The 20,452-nt window shown below is 35.2% G+C and overlaps 1 protein-coding gene and 1 long non-coding RNA gene across 2 annotated transcripts; one reads left to right on the forward strand and one right to left on the reverse strand.

The window, feature by feature from the left end:
* Nucleotides 1-9,842: 9,842 nt before the first annotated feature.
* On the reverse strand, nucleotides 9,843-11,612 carry LOC116419354. Its single transcript, XR_004229640.1, has 3 exons — nucleotides 11,498-11,612; nucleotides 11,116-11,242; nucleotides 9,843-9,877 (listed from the first exon to the last, which is right to left on the reverse strand). It is a non-coding gene; the product is annotated as an uncharacterized LOC116419354 (long non-coding RNA).
* On the forward strand, nucleotides 11,595-18,184 carry LSM8 (LSM8 homolog, U6 small nuclear RNA associated). Its single transcript, XM_003771545.4, has 5 exons — nucleotides 11,595-11,666; nucleotides 11,779-11,840; nucleotides 12,752-12,792; nucleotides 15,632-15,759; nucleotides 17,418-18,184. Exons 2-5 carry the CDS (start codon nucleotides 11,810-11,812, stop codon nucleotides 17,506-17,508), a joined length of 291 nt encoding a protein of 96 aa, XP_003771593.1. The 5' UTR covers nucleotides 11,595-11,666; nucleotides 11,779-11,809; the 3' UTR covers nucleotides 17,509-18,184.
* Nucleotides 18,185-20,452: the final 2,268 nt, after the last annotated feature.

Here is a 20,452-nt window from a genome sequence, read left to right on the forward strand (position 1 = left end):
CAATTGGGTATAGAAATCTATCTTATCCTTCATGGAAGTAGAAGAGATTAAGAGAAGGGGGTGTGCTAATAGAAGAAAGAGAAAAGTGAAGGAGGCAGTGGTCAGAAACAAAATACTTTTAACAAGGGATAAGGTAAAAAAAGAAAGAGAAAAAGATAAATAGGAGGGAAAGGAAGGATGGAGGTAAACACACAGTAAATCCTAACTGTGAATGTGAATAAGATAAGTATGTCCATAAAATGTCAATTAACTTCAAAGCAGATTAAAAAACAGAATCGTGCAATATTCTCTTTATAAGATGCAAAGTTCTTGGTGGATTTTTGGAGGTCTCAGAGCAGAAACACACTTGAAATAGAGGAACCTATACAGAGCAAAGAGGCTGGTGCAGAACCTACTATGCTTCAACTGAAGTAAAAAATGCAGGTGAGGTAATCATGATCTGAGACAAAGTTAAAGCAAAAATCAATTAAAAACATAAACAGACTACATTTTGTGGAAAAGTTCCACAATGAAGTAATATTAATACTAAAGATATATGCATCAAATTTAGCATTCACATTATTAAAAGAACAGTTAAAGGAGTTACAGGAGGAAATAGACAGTAAAAGTATACTGGGGAAGGATTTTTTCTCCTCTCAGAATTAGGTAAATCTAACCAAAAAAGAAAAAAGCAAGAAGTTAAGGAGATGAATAGAATTTTAGAAAAATTAGATATGCTGGACCTCTGGAGAAAACTGAATTAGAATAGGAAGGAAAATACCCTTTTCTCAGTTTTCCATGACACTTTCACAAAAACTTAACCCTGTTTAGAGCGTAAAATTTCACAGACAAATGCAAAAAAAGCCAGAAAATGTAAATGCATCCTTTTCAGATCATAATGCAATAAAGTTATATTCAATAGTCATTGAAACATATCATAGAAGTGATTGATAATTTCATTAAAGAAAATGACAACAATGAGATAAAACACCAAAATTTATGGGATGGAACAAAAAAAAATCCATAGGGGAAATTTTATATCTCTAAACATTTACATTAATAAAGAGCCAATCAGTGAATTTATCATGCAAGCAGAAAAAAAAAAATTAGAAAAAGAACAAATTAAAAATCACCAATTAAAAAATTAAAAATCCTGAAAATCAAAGGTGACATTAATAAAACTTAATATAAGAAAACCATTAAACTATTAAAACTAGGATGTTGTTTTATGGAGAAAAAACAATAACAATAAAAGCAGATAAACGATATAGCAATTTAATTTTTTAAAAGGAAATCAAATTACTGGTATCAAATATATTAAAAAATATTGAATTTGCCACTAAAGAAGAAGGAATTAAAGCTATTTTGTCCATTTATGTCACTAAATCTAACATCTAAGTGAAAATGGATGGATATTTACAAAAACATAAACTGCCCAGATTAAGAGAAGAGGAAAAAGAATATTTATATAATCCTATTTTAGAGAAAGAAATTGAACAAATTGTCACTGAGCTACTGAAGAAAAAAAAAAACTCATCATGAGCAGATGGATTCACAAATGAAACATTTAAAGAACAATTAATTCCAATACTACATAAAGCATTTGGGAAAATAGGCAAAGAAGGAGTCCTACCAAGTTCTTTTTATTATACAAAGACAGTGATGATATCTAAACCAAAAATAACAAAAGGAAAGCAAGAAAACCATAAATCAATTTTCCTAATAAATTTAAATGCAAAAACTTAAAATACTATCAGAGATGACAGTAATACAAAATCTGACTCTGCTTCTTTCTTTTCTTTCTATTTTTCAAGAAGTAATAAAACCAGTTTACGAGACCTTAATTTTTTTGATGTTAAGCTTCAGGCCAGCTTTTACAACCTAAATTCTTTTCAAATTCTGCCATCAGAGAGGTATCATCTGCATATCTTAAATTGTTGCTATTCTTCCTGGCAATCTTAATTACAACTTTGGATTCATGCAGCCTGCATTTCAAATGATGTGCTCTACATATAAATTGAATAAATAAGGTGATACTATTTACCCCTGTCATACTCTTTTTAAAATCTTAAACCAATCAATTGTTCCATGTTTGTATCATATTATTCTTCTCCTCCTCTTCCTCCTCCTCCTCTTGTTTTTGCTCCTCCTCATCTTTTTTTTTTTTTTGCTCCTCCTCTTCCTTCTCCTTCTTCCTTCATTATACTTATCACAGTTTTGTTTGCCTGTTTCCCTTGAAGAAGTAACGAATGTTTCTTGATCCATATATAGATTCTTCAGGAGGCAAGCAAAATGAGCTAGTACTCCTATCTCTTTAAAGACAAAGTCAAAGGCTTTAGTATAGTCAATGAAGCAGCTTCTTAGCTGATGGTGATGTTAAGATCTTTCTTGTATAGTTCTTTTGTGTATTCTTGCTACCTCTTAATTTTTTCCACTTCTGTTAAGTTCTCACTATTGTCTTTTATCATGCCCATTTTTGCATGAAACATTCCCTTGATATCTCTCATTTTCTTGAAGAATTCTCTTGTCTTCCTTATCATGTGGTTTTCTTGTATTTCTTTGCCTTGCTCATTTAGGAAAACCTTATTTCTCCTTGATTTTCTCTGGAATTCTGAATTCGATCAGGTATATCTTTCCCTTTCTTCCTTACCTTTCCTCTTCCTTCTTTTCTCAGCTATTTGTAAAGCCTCATCAGACAGCCATTTTGCTTTCTTGCTCTTTTTTTTTTTAATTTTTTTTTTGGGGGTTGCCGCCTCTTGTACAAAATTGTAAGCTTTGCCCATAGTTCTTCAAATACTCTGTTAGCTCTAATTACTTAAATCTATTTATGAATTTCTATAGAGGCCCTCTAATATTGTTTTAAGAATAAGCATTGTATTTTGTCAAATGCTTTTTCTGTATTGTTGAAATTATCATACAATTTCTATTAGTTTTGTTATTGATATGGTAAATTATGCTGATAGTTTTCCTGATATTGAACGAATCCTGCATTCCTAGTATAAATCCTAGTTGGTCATAGTATATTAACTTAGTGATAAATTAATTCAAAATCTTTGCTAGTATTTTATTTAAAATTTTGCATCAATATTCATTAGGGAAATTGGTCTATAATTTTCTTTATCTATTTTTATCCTTTCTGGTTTAGGTATCAGACATATGTGTGTCATAAAAGAAATTTGGTAGTACTCTTGTCTTTCCCTGTATTTCTAAATAGTTTCATATTGTATGGGAATTAATTATTCTTTAAATGTTTCGTAAAATTCACTTGTATAACAATCTGGCCCCAAAGACTTTTTTCTTAGAGAAATCATTGATGGCTTGTTCAATTTCTTTTTCTTTCTTCTTTTTATAGAAGTTTTTTTTATTGTCAAAACATATGCAAGGATAATTTTTCAACATTGACCCTTGAAAAACCCTGTATTCTAATTTCCCTCCCCTTCCTTTCCACCCCACCCCAGATGGCAAGTAATCCAATATATGTTAAACATGATAGAAATATATGTTAAATCCAATAAAAGCATACATATTTATACAATTATCCTCCTGTATTCCTCCACTAAAATCAATACTGGGTCAGACTATAACAGATAGACTGTGAAGGAGACAGACTGTGGAGGAGACAATAAAGACTTTAGACTCTATTCCTGACTTTCCTCATCGTGAGTATCCTGTTGAAACCATGGCCTGTCTCGAGGACCTCCAGAAAGCTAGTCTGAACATTACATTTTGGTGACCAAACGTGGACATTAGGACCCAGCAGCCCAACTAAAGTGATTGTAAGTTCAGTGGAGAAGTCCCTGTGACCTGGAAATAGGGTGAGTAAACTAGTCACTTTCGTTTTTCAGCTAAAATGGGGCAAATACTAGGAAAAGAGCCTTCCCCACCCTAAGGGAAGTGTGTGGCAAGCATAGTTAGGTTAATAAAGGAGGAAGGTTTGTTGGTAACTTGGAGCAGATCACTAGACTCTTAGATACATTAGAATACACATTTCCTTGGTTCTCTAAGGAAGAAAAATTAGAGCCAGATAAGTGGAAACTAGTGGGAGAGGAACTAATTGAATATTACAATGATAATGGTCCTGATTCAATTCCTAAGGAAACATTCTATATATACAACATAATACAATTGGCTATAAGGAACTACATAAGTTCTAAAATTAAGAAAAAGGAGAAAGAGCAGGAGAGGGATGGTACTGACAAAGTAGCTGAAAACCATAAAAAATTGGACAAGAAAGGAGTTAAGTGCAGTGCTGATGAAATTAATGACTGTGATGTTTCTCAGTCAGCACCACCCATGCAGTAACTTTGTCCATTCCTTATGGCACAATTACAAAAGGCACTAATTAAAGCTAAAGATGAAGGACAAGATAATAGAAGCATACCCTGAGATTGAAGAGTTTGACTCTTCAGGTCAAGAACAAAGAAGATACAGTCCTTTTAATCTGGAAATTATCAAAGACCTGAAAAAGGCTTGCACTCTTTATAGGTCTACATCATCTTATATTAAGATGTTATTAGAGAATTTGGCTTTTAAAATTTTAATCCTAATGACTGTAAATCTACAGCAAGGACATGTTTAGAACCTGGACAAAATTTGTTGTGGCTTTCTGAGTATAGTAAACTTTGTAGAATACAAGCCCGATGAAATAGGCAACCTGCAGTTAATATACCAGTCACCTTTGATTAACTAGCAGGTTTAGGTCCTTATTCAGACACTTTAGCACAGATTAATTACCCTATAGCAGCATATGAGCAAATTGCTTCTGCTGCTATCAAAGCATGGGGCACCTTCCTAGGAAGATAAGATGGAGAGGAAGTAGTCACAAAAATAGTACAAGGTCCAAATGAACCTTTTGCTGATTTTGTGGGATATCTGCAATCACCTGTCATACAAATTATTGGTGAAAATATAGCAACAGAAATTATGATAAGACAACTTGCTAGAGAAAATGCTAATGAGGTTTGTAGAAGAATTATGTTAGGACTACACAAGGATGCTCCTTTAGAGGAGATCATAAGACACAGTGTCATATTAGGCACAAATACCTTTTATACCTAAGCTATGATGCAGACTTTTCAAGATTGGAACATGGGAAGACAGGGTCCCTTTTAGCAAGGGACTTCCAGAGAGACTCATCAATGCTTTCAATGTGGTAAAATAGGGCATCTGAAAGCTCAATGTTGGCATAGAACACAGGGTGGGAGAACAAGACCCAAAACCATATGTCCAAAATGCAACAGAAGGCTTCCATTGAGCATCAAAACGTAGAATGACTCAGGGAAATGGGAAGGAAAAAACACTTGGGGCATGATGGCAGCCAATGTTACACCCAGAGAGTCTTTAGAAGTCCAGTATTCACACATGATCAATCAGCCAAGAAGCAACCTGAGAGGGGGAAAGGATTGCAATTGGGGAGCAATGAAGAGAGTGGCTTTACATGATTTGCATGAAGAAATGTGTCATAGTGGACACAGAGCCAGCTTTGAGACCAGGAGGACTTCATTCAAGATCTACCTTTAAAATATACTGTCTGTGTGTCCTTAAGCAAGATGAAGAGAAGGTTCTAGTCTGCACTAATAAAAGAAGTTTCTTCATTCATGAACTGGCTCTCTTTATACTACTAATTTTTTGATTTTTGATAAAGATGCCCTGGCTCCAGCAGACAGGTTTTATAACCCACCAGAAGGGCAGTGTCCAGCGTGATCAGCTCCACTATTTTTAGATAATTGCCAGGTGATGTGGAGAGATCCAGAAAGTGGTGAATGGAAGGAACCAGATAGGTTAATTAAAACCCAAACCAGAGGCTTTGCTTGTATTTCTACAGATGGAGAAGGACTTCAGTTGGGTGCCAATCAGTCGTATCCACCTTGTCCATCAGAGAGAGGTGGAAAAAGAGAAAACCCTTGAAACAAAGGAAAAGACCCAAGATATATCAGATGGTTCCATTTCTGACTACATTTGCCAATGAACAACAAAAATTGTTAATGAGACTGCTGCAGGAGTTCAAAACTTGCAGGAATCATTGATTCCCTGACACATGAAGTGATGGACAATAGATTGGTTTTGGACTTGGCTGCTGAAGGAGGCATATGTGGGATTGTTAGGGATGTAAAGGGATTTACATACTTTCCTTCTAGGACTTATGGACATGTATAATTTTTCATGATGATTCATGTTGTTTGTTACATCACTGTGTCATATTACTATGTGCTTGTGTAATATCTCCCATGTTGATGTATTTATCTGTTTCAAGTAAGACCCTTCAGTCCAGAGGAAACCTGCTAACAATATCTGGTTGGGTGTTCTCACCATCCTGAGAAGTCAGGGAGGGCATGATCACCTCTTTTCTGGTGTTTTCACCTCTTTTCCTGAGGTCAGGCAGGGTATGACCACCTGTGTTTTAAAATAAAAGAAAGCAGGAGATGTAGAGGACCACAGATCTTGGGGAACTCTGGAGAAGTATACTTGAAATAAGGATACTTACAAGGTGTTAACTCAATGGAATTGATGAGATGATAGTTCTCTACTTCACATATATACTTAGTACTTAATATGGTGATGCAATGGCTCTCTAGTTCACACATACATAATGTGCTGTAATGATGTAATTACACCAAGGTATTTAAAGGCTGAAAAGACTGGACATTCCATCTTTGACCATCCTCTTGATGGCTCTCCTGTCTCCTGCTCTCCTCCACTAAGATCAATACTGGGTCAGACTGTAACAGACACACATTGTGAAGGAGACAGACTGTGGAGGAGACAATAAAGACTTTAAACTCTATTCCTGATTATCCTTGTGGTGACTAGCCTGCTGAAACCAAGGCTCACCTGGAGGACCTCCAGAAAGCTAGCCTGAACATTACAATCTGAAGGGGAAAGTGAGGCAGGTGATTTTTCACAGCCCTCCCTCCCTTAAATCCAATTCACTTGTACGTCATGGCATGAAACGTACTATCTTCAATCGGCATCTTTATCTCTCTTACAGCCGTCATCTTTTACCAATAACATACCCTTCTTTATACCTACTGCCTAGGCCATGAAGAACCTGTGTCACTTTATTATCACCCTAAAAAAACAATTTGAGTTTTGCTTCAGGGAGTGTAGCTATATCAGCTATTATTTATAAGAGAGATGTTCTCTCCCTTTATGAAAAGCCACAGAAGGATTCTCTCTCTGTTTCCAGAAAGTCCCATATTTCCCCCTAGCAATAAAAATTTTGACCTATTAGGTTTCAATTGTTCCCTTAATTAAATTAGTTCATAGTCTTGAGAATTAATAAAACAGTGGAAAAATTTACATTTTGGGGTTTTTTGGGAAATAACTGAATTGAAACAATTGAAGTTGAATTGAAAATAATTCTTCATTTCCAACTTTCAATTTGACAAATGCTTAATGAGCCGCAATTCTGTGCAGAATATTGTGACTATTTCTAAAGGAGATACATTTTTTAGAGAAGATGTATGTAGTCCCTGGTAGCATGGAATTTACAGCAATAAAAGCACTAAAAATATGATTGGATAAATATGGTATTTTAAAGTATGCCTATTTATCAATGAATATGGCATGTTAATTTTAAGTATTATTTTGCATATTTCAAATTTATAAAATAAAATGCCTCTATCACATTAAATTTACTTTCTTCTTAGTTTTTAAAGAATATATAAAGATTTTGTCAAATTGGAACTTTTAAGTTTAAATTCTTCCTTCTTAAATCTATTCCTCTCTTACTCAATTGTGTGAGTTTTTGTAATTTCTAAATCTTTCCCTTTATTCCCAAGCTCTAAACCTTATTTAGATAAATTATACATGCATACAGGTGTGACCCATTTGTAAAATCTTGTTCAGACTTTTTTATCCAAAGGTTCCCTTTTCACATGTGTGATCTTTGGCGATTACAGGAAAAGTGAGATATAAGACTAAGGATAATCTCAGAAAATTAGCTGGTACTAGCAAATGGAATGAGAAAGCAGCAAAAACTGATTTATAGGGGCAGGAATGGTAAGAAGAAATAACAACAGGATTATAATCTAGTTTCCATAACCTTTGGTTGAACTTCCAGAAGTTATAATATCATATTTGTAATTACTTTTAAACCTTTAAATCAATCAACCAGCATTTAAATGTCTACTCTGCACGAGTCCTATGGTAAGCATAAGAATAAAAAGAGAAAAATGAAACAGCTTCTGTCTTCAATCAAGTAACATTCTATTGGAGGGAACACTTAAAACATATAAATTAAATAAAACACATACAAAACAAATACAATGTAATGAGCTAGGGGTGGGTGGGTAGCATCTCAGGAGATCAAGGAAGCATCATGTAGAAGATGCTGTTTGAATTTAACTTCAAAGGAAATTAGGAATTCTAAGACACCCTGTTAAGGAGGATATACACTATTTGCATGAAGAATAGCATATAAAAAGACATTGAGAGAAGGTGGAATAGCATGTAAGATGAACAGTAAGGGGTTGTCTGAGTCAGCTCCTAAGTATCAATCAAAGGACCGGTGGGGCATGATGGCAGCTGAGGTTACACCCAGAGAATCTTTAGAAATTCAGGACTCTGATGTCATCAACCAACAGAAAAGCAATCAGGATTACAGTTGGGGAGAATACAGGCCTTTTTACCAAACAGGGCAGTGTCCAGTGCAAACAGCTCCAATATAATTACCAGATGATAAAGAGAAAGACCTCAAAACAAAGGAGAAGATTCAAGAAAACATTTGACACTGAAGGAGCATGGCTGACAAGGAGACTGTTAAAAACTTTAAATTCTTCAGGAATCATTGGATTTCTAACACAAGAGACTGTTTCAAGAAGATTCAAGAAACATCTGATACTGAAAGAGCATGGATGATAATGAGACTGTTAAAATAACTTTAAAATCTATTATTGGATTCTTGGCACATTAATGGACAATGGATTTCTTTGGGACTATTTCTAGGACTTATGGACAATTGTACAAATTCTCATGTTGGTTCATGTTATTTGTTACATTGCTACTAGACTGTGTTATATTGATGGACAATAGGTTCCTTTTGGACTATTTTTAGAACTTATGGACATGTATAATGTTGTATATGAAAAATTGTTTACCTCAAAGCTTACAGGAATCATTGGATTCCTGGCACATGAACTAATGGACAATGTTTTAATGTGTAAATTCTCATGTTAATTCATGTTGTTTGTTACACTACTACTAGCCTGTACTATATTGCTATGTGCTTATGTAACTATGTGTAATGCCTGCCATATTGATGGATTTATGTACATCTTGTATGTACACCTTGTTTCAAGTGAGCTCCTTTAGAAACCTCCTAATCTGATGATTTTCTATTTCCTTTGGTATTTTCATCTCCCTTCCTGAAATGTCAGGGAGGGCGTGATCACCTCCTTTTCCGTGCTTTCACTTCCTTCCCTGAGAAGTTAGGGAGGCTGTGATCACCTCCCCTTGGGGGCTCTGACCTCCCTGAGGAGTCAGGGATGGCATGACCACCTGTGTTCTAAAATAAAAGAAAGCAGGTGATGTAATGGGCTGAGGCTTGAGTTGATGCACTGAGGTCCCAAGTACATGAGGCTAAATAGTAATTGGACTATACTCTATTAATATACATGATTGGATAAAGAATGGTCCCTGCCCACTCTCCGTGCAAGTCCTGATGTGTTGTACAGGAAATGATGATTTTGGTGGGTGGAGGCAGGATTCCATTCTCCTGGCTACTGGTTGTGTGGCTGTGGGTCTAGCTAGCTTCTTGACTCAGCTGCACACGTTGCTATCGCCGATTCTCTTCCACCTCCGATCTTTCTTCACTGAGAATAAAGACTGACGATTTTCCCCTAACCTGAACTCCGGACTCCTGCTGATTTTAAAATACGCGATCTTCACAGTAGAGAATCTAGGAAAGAGAGTAACAACATGTAATAAAGCTGGATGTATAGGCTGAGGCCAGTTGGTGAAAGGCTTTAAATGACAAACAAATTTCACCCTACCTAGAAGCAATAGGAAATCACAAGATCTAATTGAGCAAGGTAGCAACATGCTCAGGCCTCTGCCATCACTTTGGCAATGATGTAGAGGATAGATTGGAGAGAGGAAGGATTAAAGGTATGGACCTCAGTTCAGATATTGCAATAATCTAGGAAAGAGGTAGATAAGGGCCTATTTGGGAGAAGTATGTTAGAGCAGTCAGATGTCAAAGATAATATGAAAGTACAAACCAATTGATTGGCTATGTGGGGAAAGACAAAGCAAGGAAGTGATAATAAATCTAGGATTGTAAAACTGAGTAGACTAGCAAGAAAATAGCATCCATAACAGAAATTAGAAAATTTAAGAGAGGGCAAGAATTTAAAGGGGAAATAGTAATGAGTTGAGTATTGGACATAAATTTGAAGTGTCTAATGGGTAGATTGTGATGTCTGCCTGGAGTTCAGGAGAGAATTCTGGGCAGAATATATAGATCTGAAAGTCATCAATATACAGATAATTCAGCTATAAGAGCTAATGAGGTAACCCACTAAAGGAGGAGAGCAGCCCAGAGCAAAATCACAGGTGTAAAGAGGTGGGGGGTGAGGTAAAAAAAAAAAAAAAAATTATGAATAACAATCTGGCAAAGGAGAAGAAGTCAGATAGGAAGGAAAATCAAAGAAAAATGTCATGAAAATGAATAAGAGATTTTGGAACTGCTTCTGTTGTAGTAAATGAGGAGCAAAAAGATTGTTTTGCTGTAGATTAGATAATTTACATTTGTATTGAACTCAGTTTACATAATTGAATGACTTTCTCCTATTCTTAGTAGCAGAAAAGAAGCCAAGGAGATGTTATGAATACTCTAGGACTGAGGGTTCTGTTAGGTAGCTAGTTAATGCCAGGACACAGATTAGGAAGGGAGTAAAGTGAAGCCAGAACAGACAGGGTGGCCTAGGAAGAATGAAGGAACTGGAGGTCCTGGTGGAAAAAAAAAACAAAACAGGATTAGGAAGATCACAGAATCATAGAATTAGAGTTGAGCCACAAGAATTGGAAGCCACCTAGTCTCAACCACGTCATTTTGCAGATAAGGGATTTGTCCCAAGTTTGCACAGATTAAAAGCAAGAGAGAAGAACAGAGCAAGCTGTTTATTTAATAAACACCTGAAATTCACTACGCCCTGAGGAGGGTACCAAGGAACCTGTCACTTTCCAGTTCTGCTGAGCCGGAGAGCCCCGGTCCCTGCGTCTTGCGCTCCACATCTGTGTGGTGGTGTAAAGAGATGGGATGCTAGGGAAAAAAACAGAGTTCACATGCAATAATTCCCATGGGGCCCTCTCAGCCTTGGTGTTCTCATCGATAAAATGGGCACAAGAACCCCTCTCTCTCCAGGCTGCTATGGCAACGTGAGGCGTTTGCAAAGCGCTTTGCAAAACTTACAATATTAGTTTGCTAAATTTCTATAGTTTCAATGCATAAACTTCAATATTTTTTGTACTTATAATGTAATTAAAAAAAAACTTATTGTTCGATCATATTTCCTACCGATTTTCCCCGAGTTCTCTTCCCTTCTCTATCTCCACTCTCGCTCTAGCCCATCCTCTCCCAGCTCACGTGGGCTCCCTGGGAAACCAAGGCATTCTGGGAGGATCACGCAAAGGGCGCATGCGCACAAATCCTCGCTCTTCTCGGGTCCTACGAGAGGCAGAGGAAGGTGAGGGCGGGGTCCGGCGGGAGCCTCCAGTCTCGCGATATTGTTTTCCTTTCAGACGTAGAGCGCCTGGGTGCTAATCCTATCTCTTCCTTTTTCCCTTCTTGGCTCTTAGCGCAGACTCCGGAGCGCGCGGCCCGAGCAACATGACGTCGGCCTTGGAGAACTACATCAACCGTATCCTTGAGCTGCCGCTGGGGCGGCAGACTAGCGCCCGCTCCTGCTGTGCTCCCTGTGCCTGCCCCACCCGTCACGGTCGCGCCGGGGATGCTTTGCGGCGGCGCCGGGTCCTCCGGCCCAGGGAGCGGAGCGGGCCCCAGTGTGACCGCGAACCGGGAGGGGGAGGAGCGTCGGGAGTGGGCCCCGCCCCGCTCTCTGCCCGGCCGTAATCGTGGTTCTTTCCTTTCTACCCCTCTAAACGCTGTCCATCTTGTGCCGTCCCCCGCCGCCTTCCGTTGCCTCTGAAGCAGCGATTGTCTTGTTGTAGTCCTTGAGAGCTAAGATGGGAGGGTTTGGATGCACGTCGCCTGAGGCCTTTTACACCAATGGCAAGGATGGCGTGGGAACTAAAAGCAAAAAAAAAAAAAAAAGCCTCGAAAATAACTTTAATTTTAATGCGCCGGAAAGAAACTTTTAAAGGTTTCGTGCGTTCTTGCCTACTGGGAGGAGTAAGGACAAATTACTGTCGTATTTGGGCGGCGTCTCCATTTGCTGGTGATTTCTGCGGCGTTTAATCGGACCCCTTAGAGGAAATTGAGGAAAGTTGGGTTAAGGTTGTTGCACAGTGCCAAAAGTTGGAAAAAAAATCTTTTGTGGAATACTCAAGAGTGAATTTTCAAAGAAAAGCCAAAGATAGGTTTGGAACTGTTGTAAGCACTGGATGTTTGTTTTTTTTTTTTTTTTTAATAGGATCTTTGGCAGTTTTCAGACCTCCATAATCCACTTTTTATATTGTGAATTTGGAATAGCTCTATTCCACCGTTGTAGTATTTCATATATTCTAACAAAGTTAGCATTCTTTATCAGGGCATCAAGTTACAACACAAAAACAACAACAACAAAAAGCTTCCTTAATGCTGTTTTATCAGGTACAGTTGCTGTTATTACATCTGATGGCAGAATGATTGTGGTAAGTGTTCAGCTCTGTGCTGTTATGTAATTCATAAAGTTTTATTTGTAGAATACTTGTTAAAGCATGACGACATTTTTACATTCCATCATGCATAGAATATTGTTCTTGGTATCAGAAAAGTTCAAGATTAAAACCCTTTGACTGCTGTTAAATGTGGGACCATAGTCAAGTTGCTCTCCAAACCTCAGTTATCTTAAATGTAAAAAAGCATAAGGAATATAAAGGACTTTTTAAAACTTAAAAGTCCTGTATTAATGTCAGTTGTTAATATTTTTGTCATAGAACACTTGCTTTCTGCATTCCTCTCTCAACCTTCTGCAGTTTAACTTTCAACTTCATTCAACTGAAATTGCCCTCTCCAAAGTTGCCAGTTATCTTTTAATTGATAAATCTACTTAATGACCTTTGTTCTTTTTGACTTCTACCACATTTGACACTACTGATCACCTTCTTCCCATAGATATTCTTTTCTTTCTAGGATTCGTGACATGGTTCTCTCCTGGTTTTCCTCCAGCTCACCAGTCCTTCACTAGATCTTCCTCTGTGTTAATTCATTAACTCAGTATTCACTGTGGTTTTGTTTTGGCTTCCCTTATCTTTTCTCTCTGTCATCATTTTTTGTTATCCCTTCCCCATCTCACTTCATAATGTCATCTAGATGCATATGATTCCCAGATCTCTCTTATCTTTGCATAGTCTTTTTTGAGCTCTCCTCATCACCCCATCACTATATTACCAGCTGCTTTTTGGGCATCTTAAATTAGATGTACTTGAGGCATTTTGGAGCTCAACTTGTTCAAAACAATTCGGCTTGCCTGCACCATTATTCAGACATGCAACCCCGGTGCCATCTTTGATTCTTCTCACTACAAAATATCCAATCCATTGCCAAATCTTGTCATTTTTTTTTTTTATAACTTTTCATTTTTTCTCTCAGACACAGACAACTGCTACTGTAGTTCAGGATCTTATTTATCTCTTTTGGAATATTATAATGTAGTCTTCAAATCATGTCCCTGTCTCAAACTCTCCTTTAGCGGCCAGAATAATTTTCCTAAATAATTTCCTAGAATCAGACACAACTGAAGGGACTTAAACCATAACAACAGTAAAGCATATAACTGGAAGGGAAGACTCTAGAAGGGACTCAAAAAACTAGTTTCTTTTCTCCATAAAATAGGAAAACTGCTAATACAGAGTACATGATGCTGCTTTCGCTGGTATTTTTCTCTTTTTTTTTTTTTTTTTTTAAAGTATACAATAAGCTCTTCCACTAAAGATATAATGTGACCTTGGGCAAATTGATAAATATCTGTAAGCCTTGATTTTTCTGATCTATAAAACATAATAAATACCCTGTCTATGTTCTTAAAATTGTAAAGTACTTTCGGAAAGATAAAGCAGCTATGTAAAAGAGTAATTCAAGTATGTTATTTCTGTACATTTTCATTTTGCATTAGTGATCTTATCAGTAAGAGGGACAAATCCTTTGCCTAAATATTTCATAATTGCCTCCCAGTATGCATTAGAATGTGGAACATTTTATTCAGTAAAGTAATAGTTAAGTTAGACTCCATGGAAATTGTTCAGAGGAACTCAAGAATTTTATGTGAATTATAGTCTTGACAAACAAACCTTAATAGTAGGCTTCTACTGTTATCTGTGTGTATAGATATGTATGTATGTGTATATATATTTATTAATTTTGCTTGCTGGCTTTGTACATTAAATTTTTCCTGTGGTACCATGGAGATGAAGTAATGTGTTTTTTTTTTTTTTTTTTGAAAGCCCAAGATAAAAACATTTCTTTCTTAATATTAGCAAAATCCAAGGGAAAGTATTTTTTTTTCCTGGAAAAATTTATACACAAAGAATGAAACAGCTTAAGCCAATCTGTGGAAATACAGTTTATGTTATTTGATCCATCAAAAACATTCTTTAAAGTTATTCTTTTTTAAGTTATATATGTCCTAATATGTTCTGTTTGTTTGTGATAAGCCAATCTGTATAAAAATTTGTTGCTAATTAGGTTTTTTGGGTTTTTTTTTAAAGCATGATTTCTCTAAACTGTAGATTTAGTTTTTCTTTTTAGCCTTACTCTCTGGGTTGTATTATTCAGAGGAGGAAAACTGAACAAACAGAATATTAATAAAAATTTGAAACATTTATCAAGAGCCACATAAATTTAAATTTCCTCAGAAATTCTGCCAACTCTTTAATTCTCTCATTTAAAATTTAGTTTCTTCCATGCAGTCTTCTCCACAAATTCCACCAGGACTCAGCTGTTTTTTAAAACAGCTTTTTTCCTTTGAAAAATTATTATTAATATAACCCTGTTTTTAAAGCTTGCTATTTTCATATTTTTATTTGGATTCATTTGGCCATCTAGAATGTAAATTCCTCAAATTCAGGGACGTTTATTTTATCTTTATATCTTTAACTATTCCACAATATCTTGCACAGAGTAAATGTTTATTAAACTTAACTGAATATTAACTTTTGAAAGATAGTGCCTGTGGACCCTCCATCTGTAAATTCACAATAACTGGCACACAAAATATTTTTTATTGTAGATACCATACACCATAGCTTTCTATAGACAGCCCTCAAGTATTTTTTCCTTAATAAAGAAAGGGTTTTATAGTGTGAAATAACGGTACTTTTGGAGTACTTTTTGTGGGTTTTTTTTTTTTTTTTTTTTTTTAGTTAGAAAATAGAGTTTTTAATGTGTCTGATTTGCTTTAGAGTGACAAGTTTTCTAGAATTATTATATATATTATCTTTTGAACTTATAAACTGAGATAACCTTAAAAGCATTTCATTATTCTTTTCACAGGGAACCCTAAAAGGTTTTGATCAGACCATCAATTTAATTTTGGATGAAAGCCATGAACGAGTGTTCAGCTCTTCTCAGGGAGTAGAGCAAGTGGTATTAGGATTATACATTGTAAGAGGTGACAATGTGTAAGTATGTTAATTTTTTAAGTGTGACCCTGGGCAAGTCACTTAACCCCAATTGCCTCAGCAAAAATAATAGATGAATGAATAAATTAGGGCTGGACATAGTGCATAGTGGTATGGGTATAGTCCTAATACTAATATAGGGTAATCTTCTGAGAATGTTTGCTTCTGGTAGCTGGCTCACACAGTAAAGAGAATGCTAGGCCTACAGTTATAAAGACTTGAGTTCAAATCCAGCCCCAGTGTCACATAGCTAGTAAATAAATGGTGCAGGATTCAGATTTCTTCCTGACTCTAACCCCAGCACTGTGCACTAAGCCACCCAGCTATCCTTTTTTGAAAGGTAAAACCTATTTGTCCTTTCCCCATTTTCCATGTTCTTTCAAAGATTTTTTATCAGTGACTCAGAAGTCACTTATGTCAGTGCTTTAGGTACTATGCTATTTGATATTTGTTGTGTGGACCATTCCATGCTTTTTAATATCTCCTTGCTTGCCCTACATTTAAATTCTGTTTTAATCATATTTTATTCTTCCCTTTATTCTCCTTGGGTGAAAAAAAAAAAAGGAAAACAAAATAAATTGAGTAGTTCAATCTTTTTGGCTTTTCAGGATGCCTTCCATTCCAAACAGTACCCTCTGCTTTCAGTGATACTTTCTTCCACTCCTCTTCCCCCCCAAAAAATTAAAAACCCTTTTTAACTGTCCTTGACTTTAATTGCCAGTCTTATCTTTTTCTGTCCTTTAGCATTGCTGACACTGTTCTCACACAACTATATGAATTTTCTTCATTCTCAGTTAACTTCCTTGACTTTAAAAGTCTTTTAAAAATCTGATTTGTTTGAAGATTTACCTCTATTTTTTAGACAATTTCTCTTATCCTTAATGGGCAAATTCTTTTAAGATAATTTCATCAGAAATATGTAGGCAAATCGCTATGATAGATTGTAGGAATTAGAGGTAGAAGGGATCCATTCTATTTTCATTTTCAAAACTAAATTTTTAAGGCTTCTTAGACATCTCTGTCTTCCAGTATATTAGATGACTGGCCCTTACCTTTACATACTTCCATGTAGAAATTATATCAGTCAATAAGATAGGAAAAATTTAAATATTCATAAATAATATCATAAGTGAGGCTTATTAAAATATTAGTTTTTGTAGTATTTTATCATAGAGGAACCATTATTGAAATTACTCAGTTACTTTCAATTGCCTAGTGATTGTTATGAAAACAGCAATGTTTTTTAAATATAATTTTTGTGCAATCTTTGGATCTTAAATGATAGGCTAAAAATTTTTGTTATTGTTATGTCACATACTTTAATGTTATGATACCTATAGGGTTTGATACATAATCTGCCATCATAAATCTGGCAGGCTTTATTTTAAATATCTGTTCTGGTTATGTCTGCGAAAGAACTTCATTTTAAATTTTAAGTAAATACTTTTTTTTTTTAATTCAAAGTTACAATTACAGCATAACTCCCAATTCCTTGACTTAGATGTAAAAATGATTTTATGAAAATACTAAGTGTTCTAAATCTTATCTCCTTTTTTTCAATATATGTTTCAGTTTTGAAAGACTTAAATACTTTTAGAAATTACTCCCATATTTTAAAAAATTCTTATGTTTTAATTTATTCTCTTATTTTCTTACAGTGCAGTCATTGGAGAAATTGATGAAGAGACAGACTCTGCACTTGATCTGGGAAATATTCGGGCAGAGCCTCTAAATTCAGTAGCACACTGATAAACTATTTACTTTAGGCTTTTGTAAATCTTTTGACTGTACAGATCTACTTATTCTGAGGATAATGTGCAAAATTTTTACAAATTGTGATAACTACATTTTTATTCATTTTGTGAGTGTTGCAGTTTGATATGTAAATTAAAATATTTCTACATTTTGCATTTTATTGTAAGTTTTTTATATTGTACAAATATCTAGTAGTTATTAATAGTCATAATTTGGGGAATTTTATAAACACATGGTAATTTTGATATTTTATAATGGAAACTGTAAGCAGAAATTTATATACCACTTACATCAAGGGTATATATTCCCTGGAGTATATCTACCTGGAGTTCCTCAGATTAATTTTTTTTTTTACTACTTTGGCCTTGGTTTATTTCTGCAACTGCTATTTTCTGATAGTTCTTGTAGCTTCCTGTAATAATTGTGAATCAGTTGAGGTTTAATTGAAAAGGAAAATGATGATAGAGAAAAGATTCTCATATGGAACAAAGATAGGGATTTGGAAGGTATGAAGGTGTAAAAGAGATAAGTTTGCAATGAATAATTTGTCTGAGATATGTTTTAAAAATGGCCTTATTGTGTCCAAATTATCTTGATAAATGTTGATGAAATTGTTCCAACTTAGCAAATGTCATTTTATAAATATCTGTAAATGAAAATTTGTTTATATCCAGTCAAAGCTTGATTTCATTGAGTGAGTAGTCTTTTAACAATTTTCTCCAATACATTGAGTGTCAACAGATAATTCAAAGGAGTGAATTTTCTGTGTAAGCACATTGATAATTTATATGTAAATTATAAATGAAGGAAAATACCCTGCTTATGAATGGATTGTAATACAAAAATTCTTGTAGTGGCGTGCAGTTTTAAATACCTTTCTTCAAAGAAATAATTGATAGTACATTCTAAAGTGGGCTGTGTTTCTAGGTTAGCCTAAAAATGCCTATAAAGAGTTAAATTTTTTTCAGTGGGAGAATAGAAAACATTATTATACTTTGAAGAAAAGTCTTGGAGGGTAAGTAAATGACTTGAATATATTCAAGAGCATTAAAAAGGTTATGGTAACAATGATTGTGTAATTTTGCTTTTCCTAATCTTTGGTATGAGTGTGTTTGTAGCCAGTTGTTCTTTAAGGATCCGTAATTATTTTCTTGGTGTGCCAAATAACATCTAGTTGTTGGGACTTGTGTTTAACTTAGATGCATCACAGCTAACTTAGTTCCATTAAGCCCATATTAGGTCCCATTCCAGCTTGGTTAAGAAATGCCAAAACTTGCCCTTTAATTGCTGTAATGCTTTCTGTACTATCTGGTCTCTGTAGTTCTGTTATTGTTCAAGTATGTCCACATATGCATGATCCCATTTTCCAGTTTTCTTGGCAAAGATACTGGAATAGTTCACTATTTCCTTCTCTGGTTCATTTTACAGATGAAGAACTTGGGTAAACAGAGTTGAGTAAGTTGTTCAGGATCATACTAGTAAGTGTCTTAAGGCCATATTTGAACTCAGGAAAATTAGTTTTCCTGACTCCCAATCCAACACTCTATCCACTGTACCATATAACTGTCTTTTTTTATAGTTCTATTCATCGGCTAATATTTGTAAGACTACTAGTTAAAGGGTATAATTCGCAAGTACTGGCCTTGATCTGTGAATGTAGATAGTGTATTAATATTGCTTGCTAGAGAATGTATATACACATTAATAGCTATGTTGATAATTTGAGGCAGTGTTCTCAATATTAAAATCTTTTAAAAATTTCTGTTCCTCTACCTTCAATCCCTGTGTAGGTTATATGTACTCATCACTGTTCTAAGGAGAAGTTGTAGATACCTAAAGCAAAATCTCTATTCTTCCTTGAGAAGCAACCTTCATATTCTTTTTTTACCCTTTGCATTGGTCAAGTTAGTTAGAGAAAAGGAAAATTAAAACAACCTGTTTATTATCATTCAAGATTTATTAATCATTTACAGTCTGTCAGGCCTTGTACTGAGATCTGAGAATACAAAAAGTACATAAAAGTACATAGATCCTATCCAGTAGGGGAGACAACAAATATATGCAAACGTAACATATAAATAGGAAATACAAGTGGGAAAGTGCTAGAATTAAGAGTAGTCAGGAAAGGCTTTACAAAAGGGGATAATACAAAAGGGTATTATCACCCACTTCAATTGGGTGATAATAATAATCGTACTCGTAGTCATAGTCGTCATAGTAGTAGAAGACAATGACAGCGTAAATGACTGTTTTCCATCTTATCTATATAGTTCCACAATTTTGCCTCAGATAGTCTAAGTTACAGGGAATTTTACTGGGAAACCCAAGTATGAAGTTTGTGGCAACTTTATTCTTTAAAAAAATCAAGTTTCGCATTCTAATCCAAAATAAAAGTGACTCCTACATGCCATTCCCACTATCCCATTCATTCAGTGACTAACCTAGAATCCCTCAGAACTAGGTTAAATGAAACCTCTCATTATCCCATCTGTAAGAATAACAGAACTTCATAGGTTATTGTGAAGTTTAAATGAAATCATGTAAATTATGTTTATGCCTGGAAGTGCAAGTCACCTATTTTCATAGTTGTTTATATGTATAGTAACCAAATAAAACCTGTGTCCTGGATGCATATAATACACTATCAAGGCTCACAAATAACTTGGTGCAAATGAGATTCTGAATTTGGAGTACACTTGGGTATTGGGAGGGGGAGAGGACAAGGGAAGGAACAAGATTTATTGGTCTGTGGTAAAGTGGTGAGTGTATGATGCAGCCTTATTAATGAACTCTTCTATAATGAACCCTTATTTTTAGTAATAAAAAGACTGAAATCAACCTCTGATTGACCCAAGGTTGAAAAAGGAGAAACATACCATGTAATCCCCAAATTATATTCATTTCAGATAAATCTGTTTTTCTTCAAACAATGATATGG

This window comes from Sarcophilus harrisii, chromosome 5 (genome assembly GCF_902635505.1).
Source record: "Sarcophilus harrisii chromosome 5, mSarHar1.11, whole genome shotgun sequence".
NCBI classification, from domain to species: Eukaryota; Metazoa; Chordata; class Mammalia; order Dasyuromorphia; family Dasyuridae; genus Sarcophilus; species Sarcophilus harrisii.

Coding starts and splice junctions, on each gene's coding strand:
- LSM8 (XM_003771545.4), top strand. CDS start 11,810: ATGACGTCGGCCTTGGAGAACTACATCAACC. Junction 11,841..12,751: donor CTTGGAGAACTACATCAACC/GTATCCTTGAGC, acceptor CTGTTTTATCAG/GTACAGTTGCTGTTATTACA. Junction 12,793..15,631: donor CTGATGGCAGAATGATTGTG/GTAAGTGTTCAG, acceptor TTCTTTTCACAG/GGAACCCTAAAAGGTTTTGA.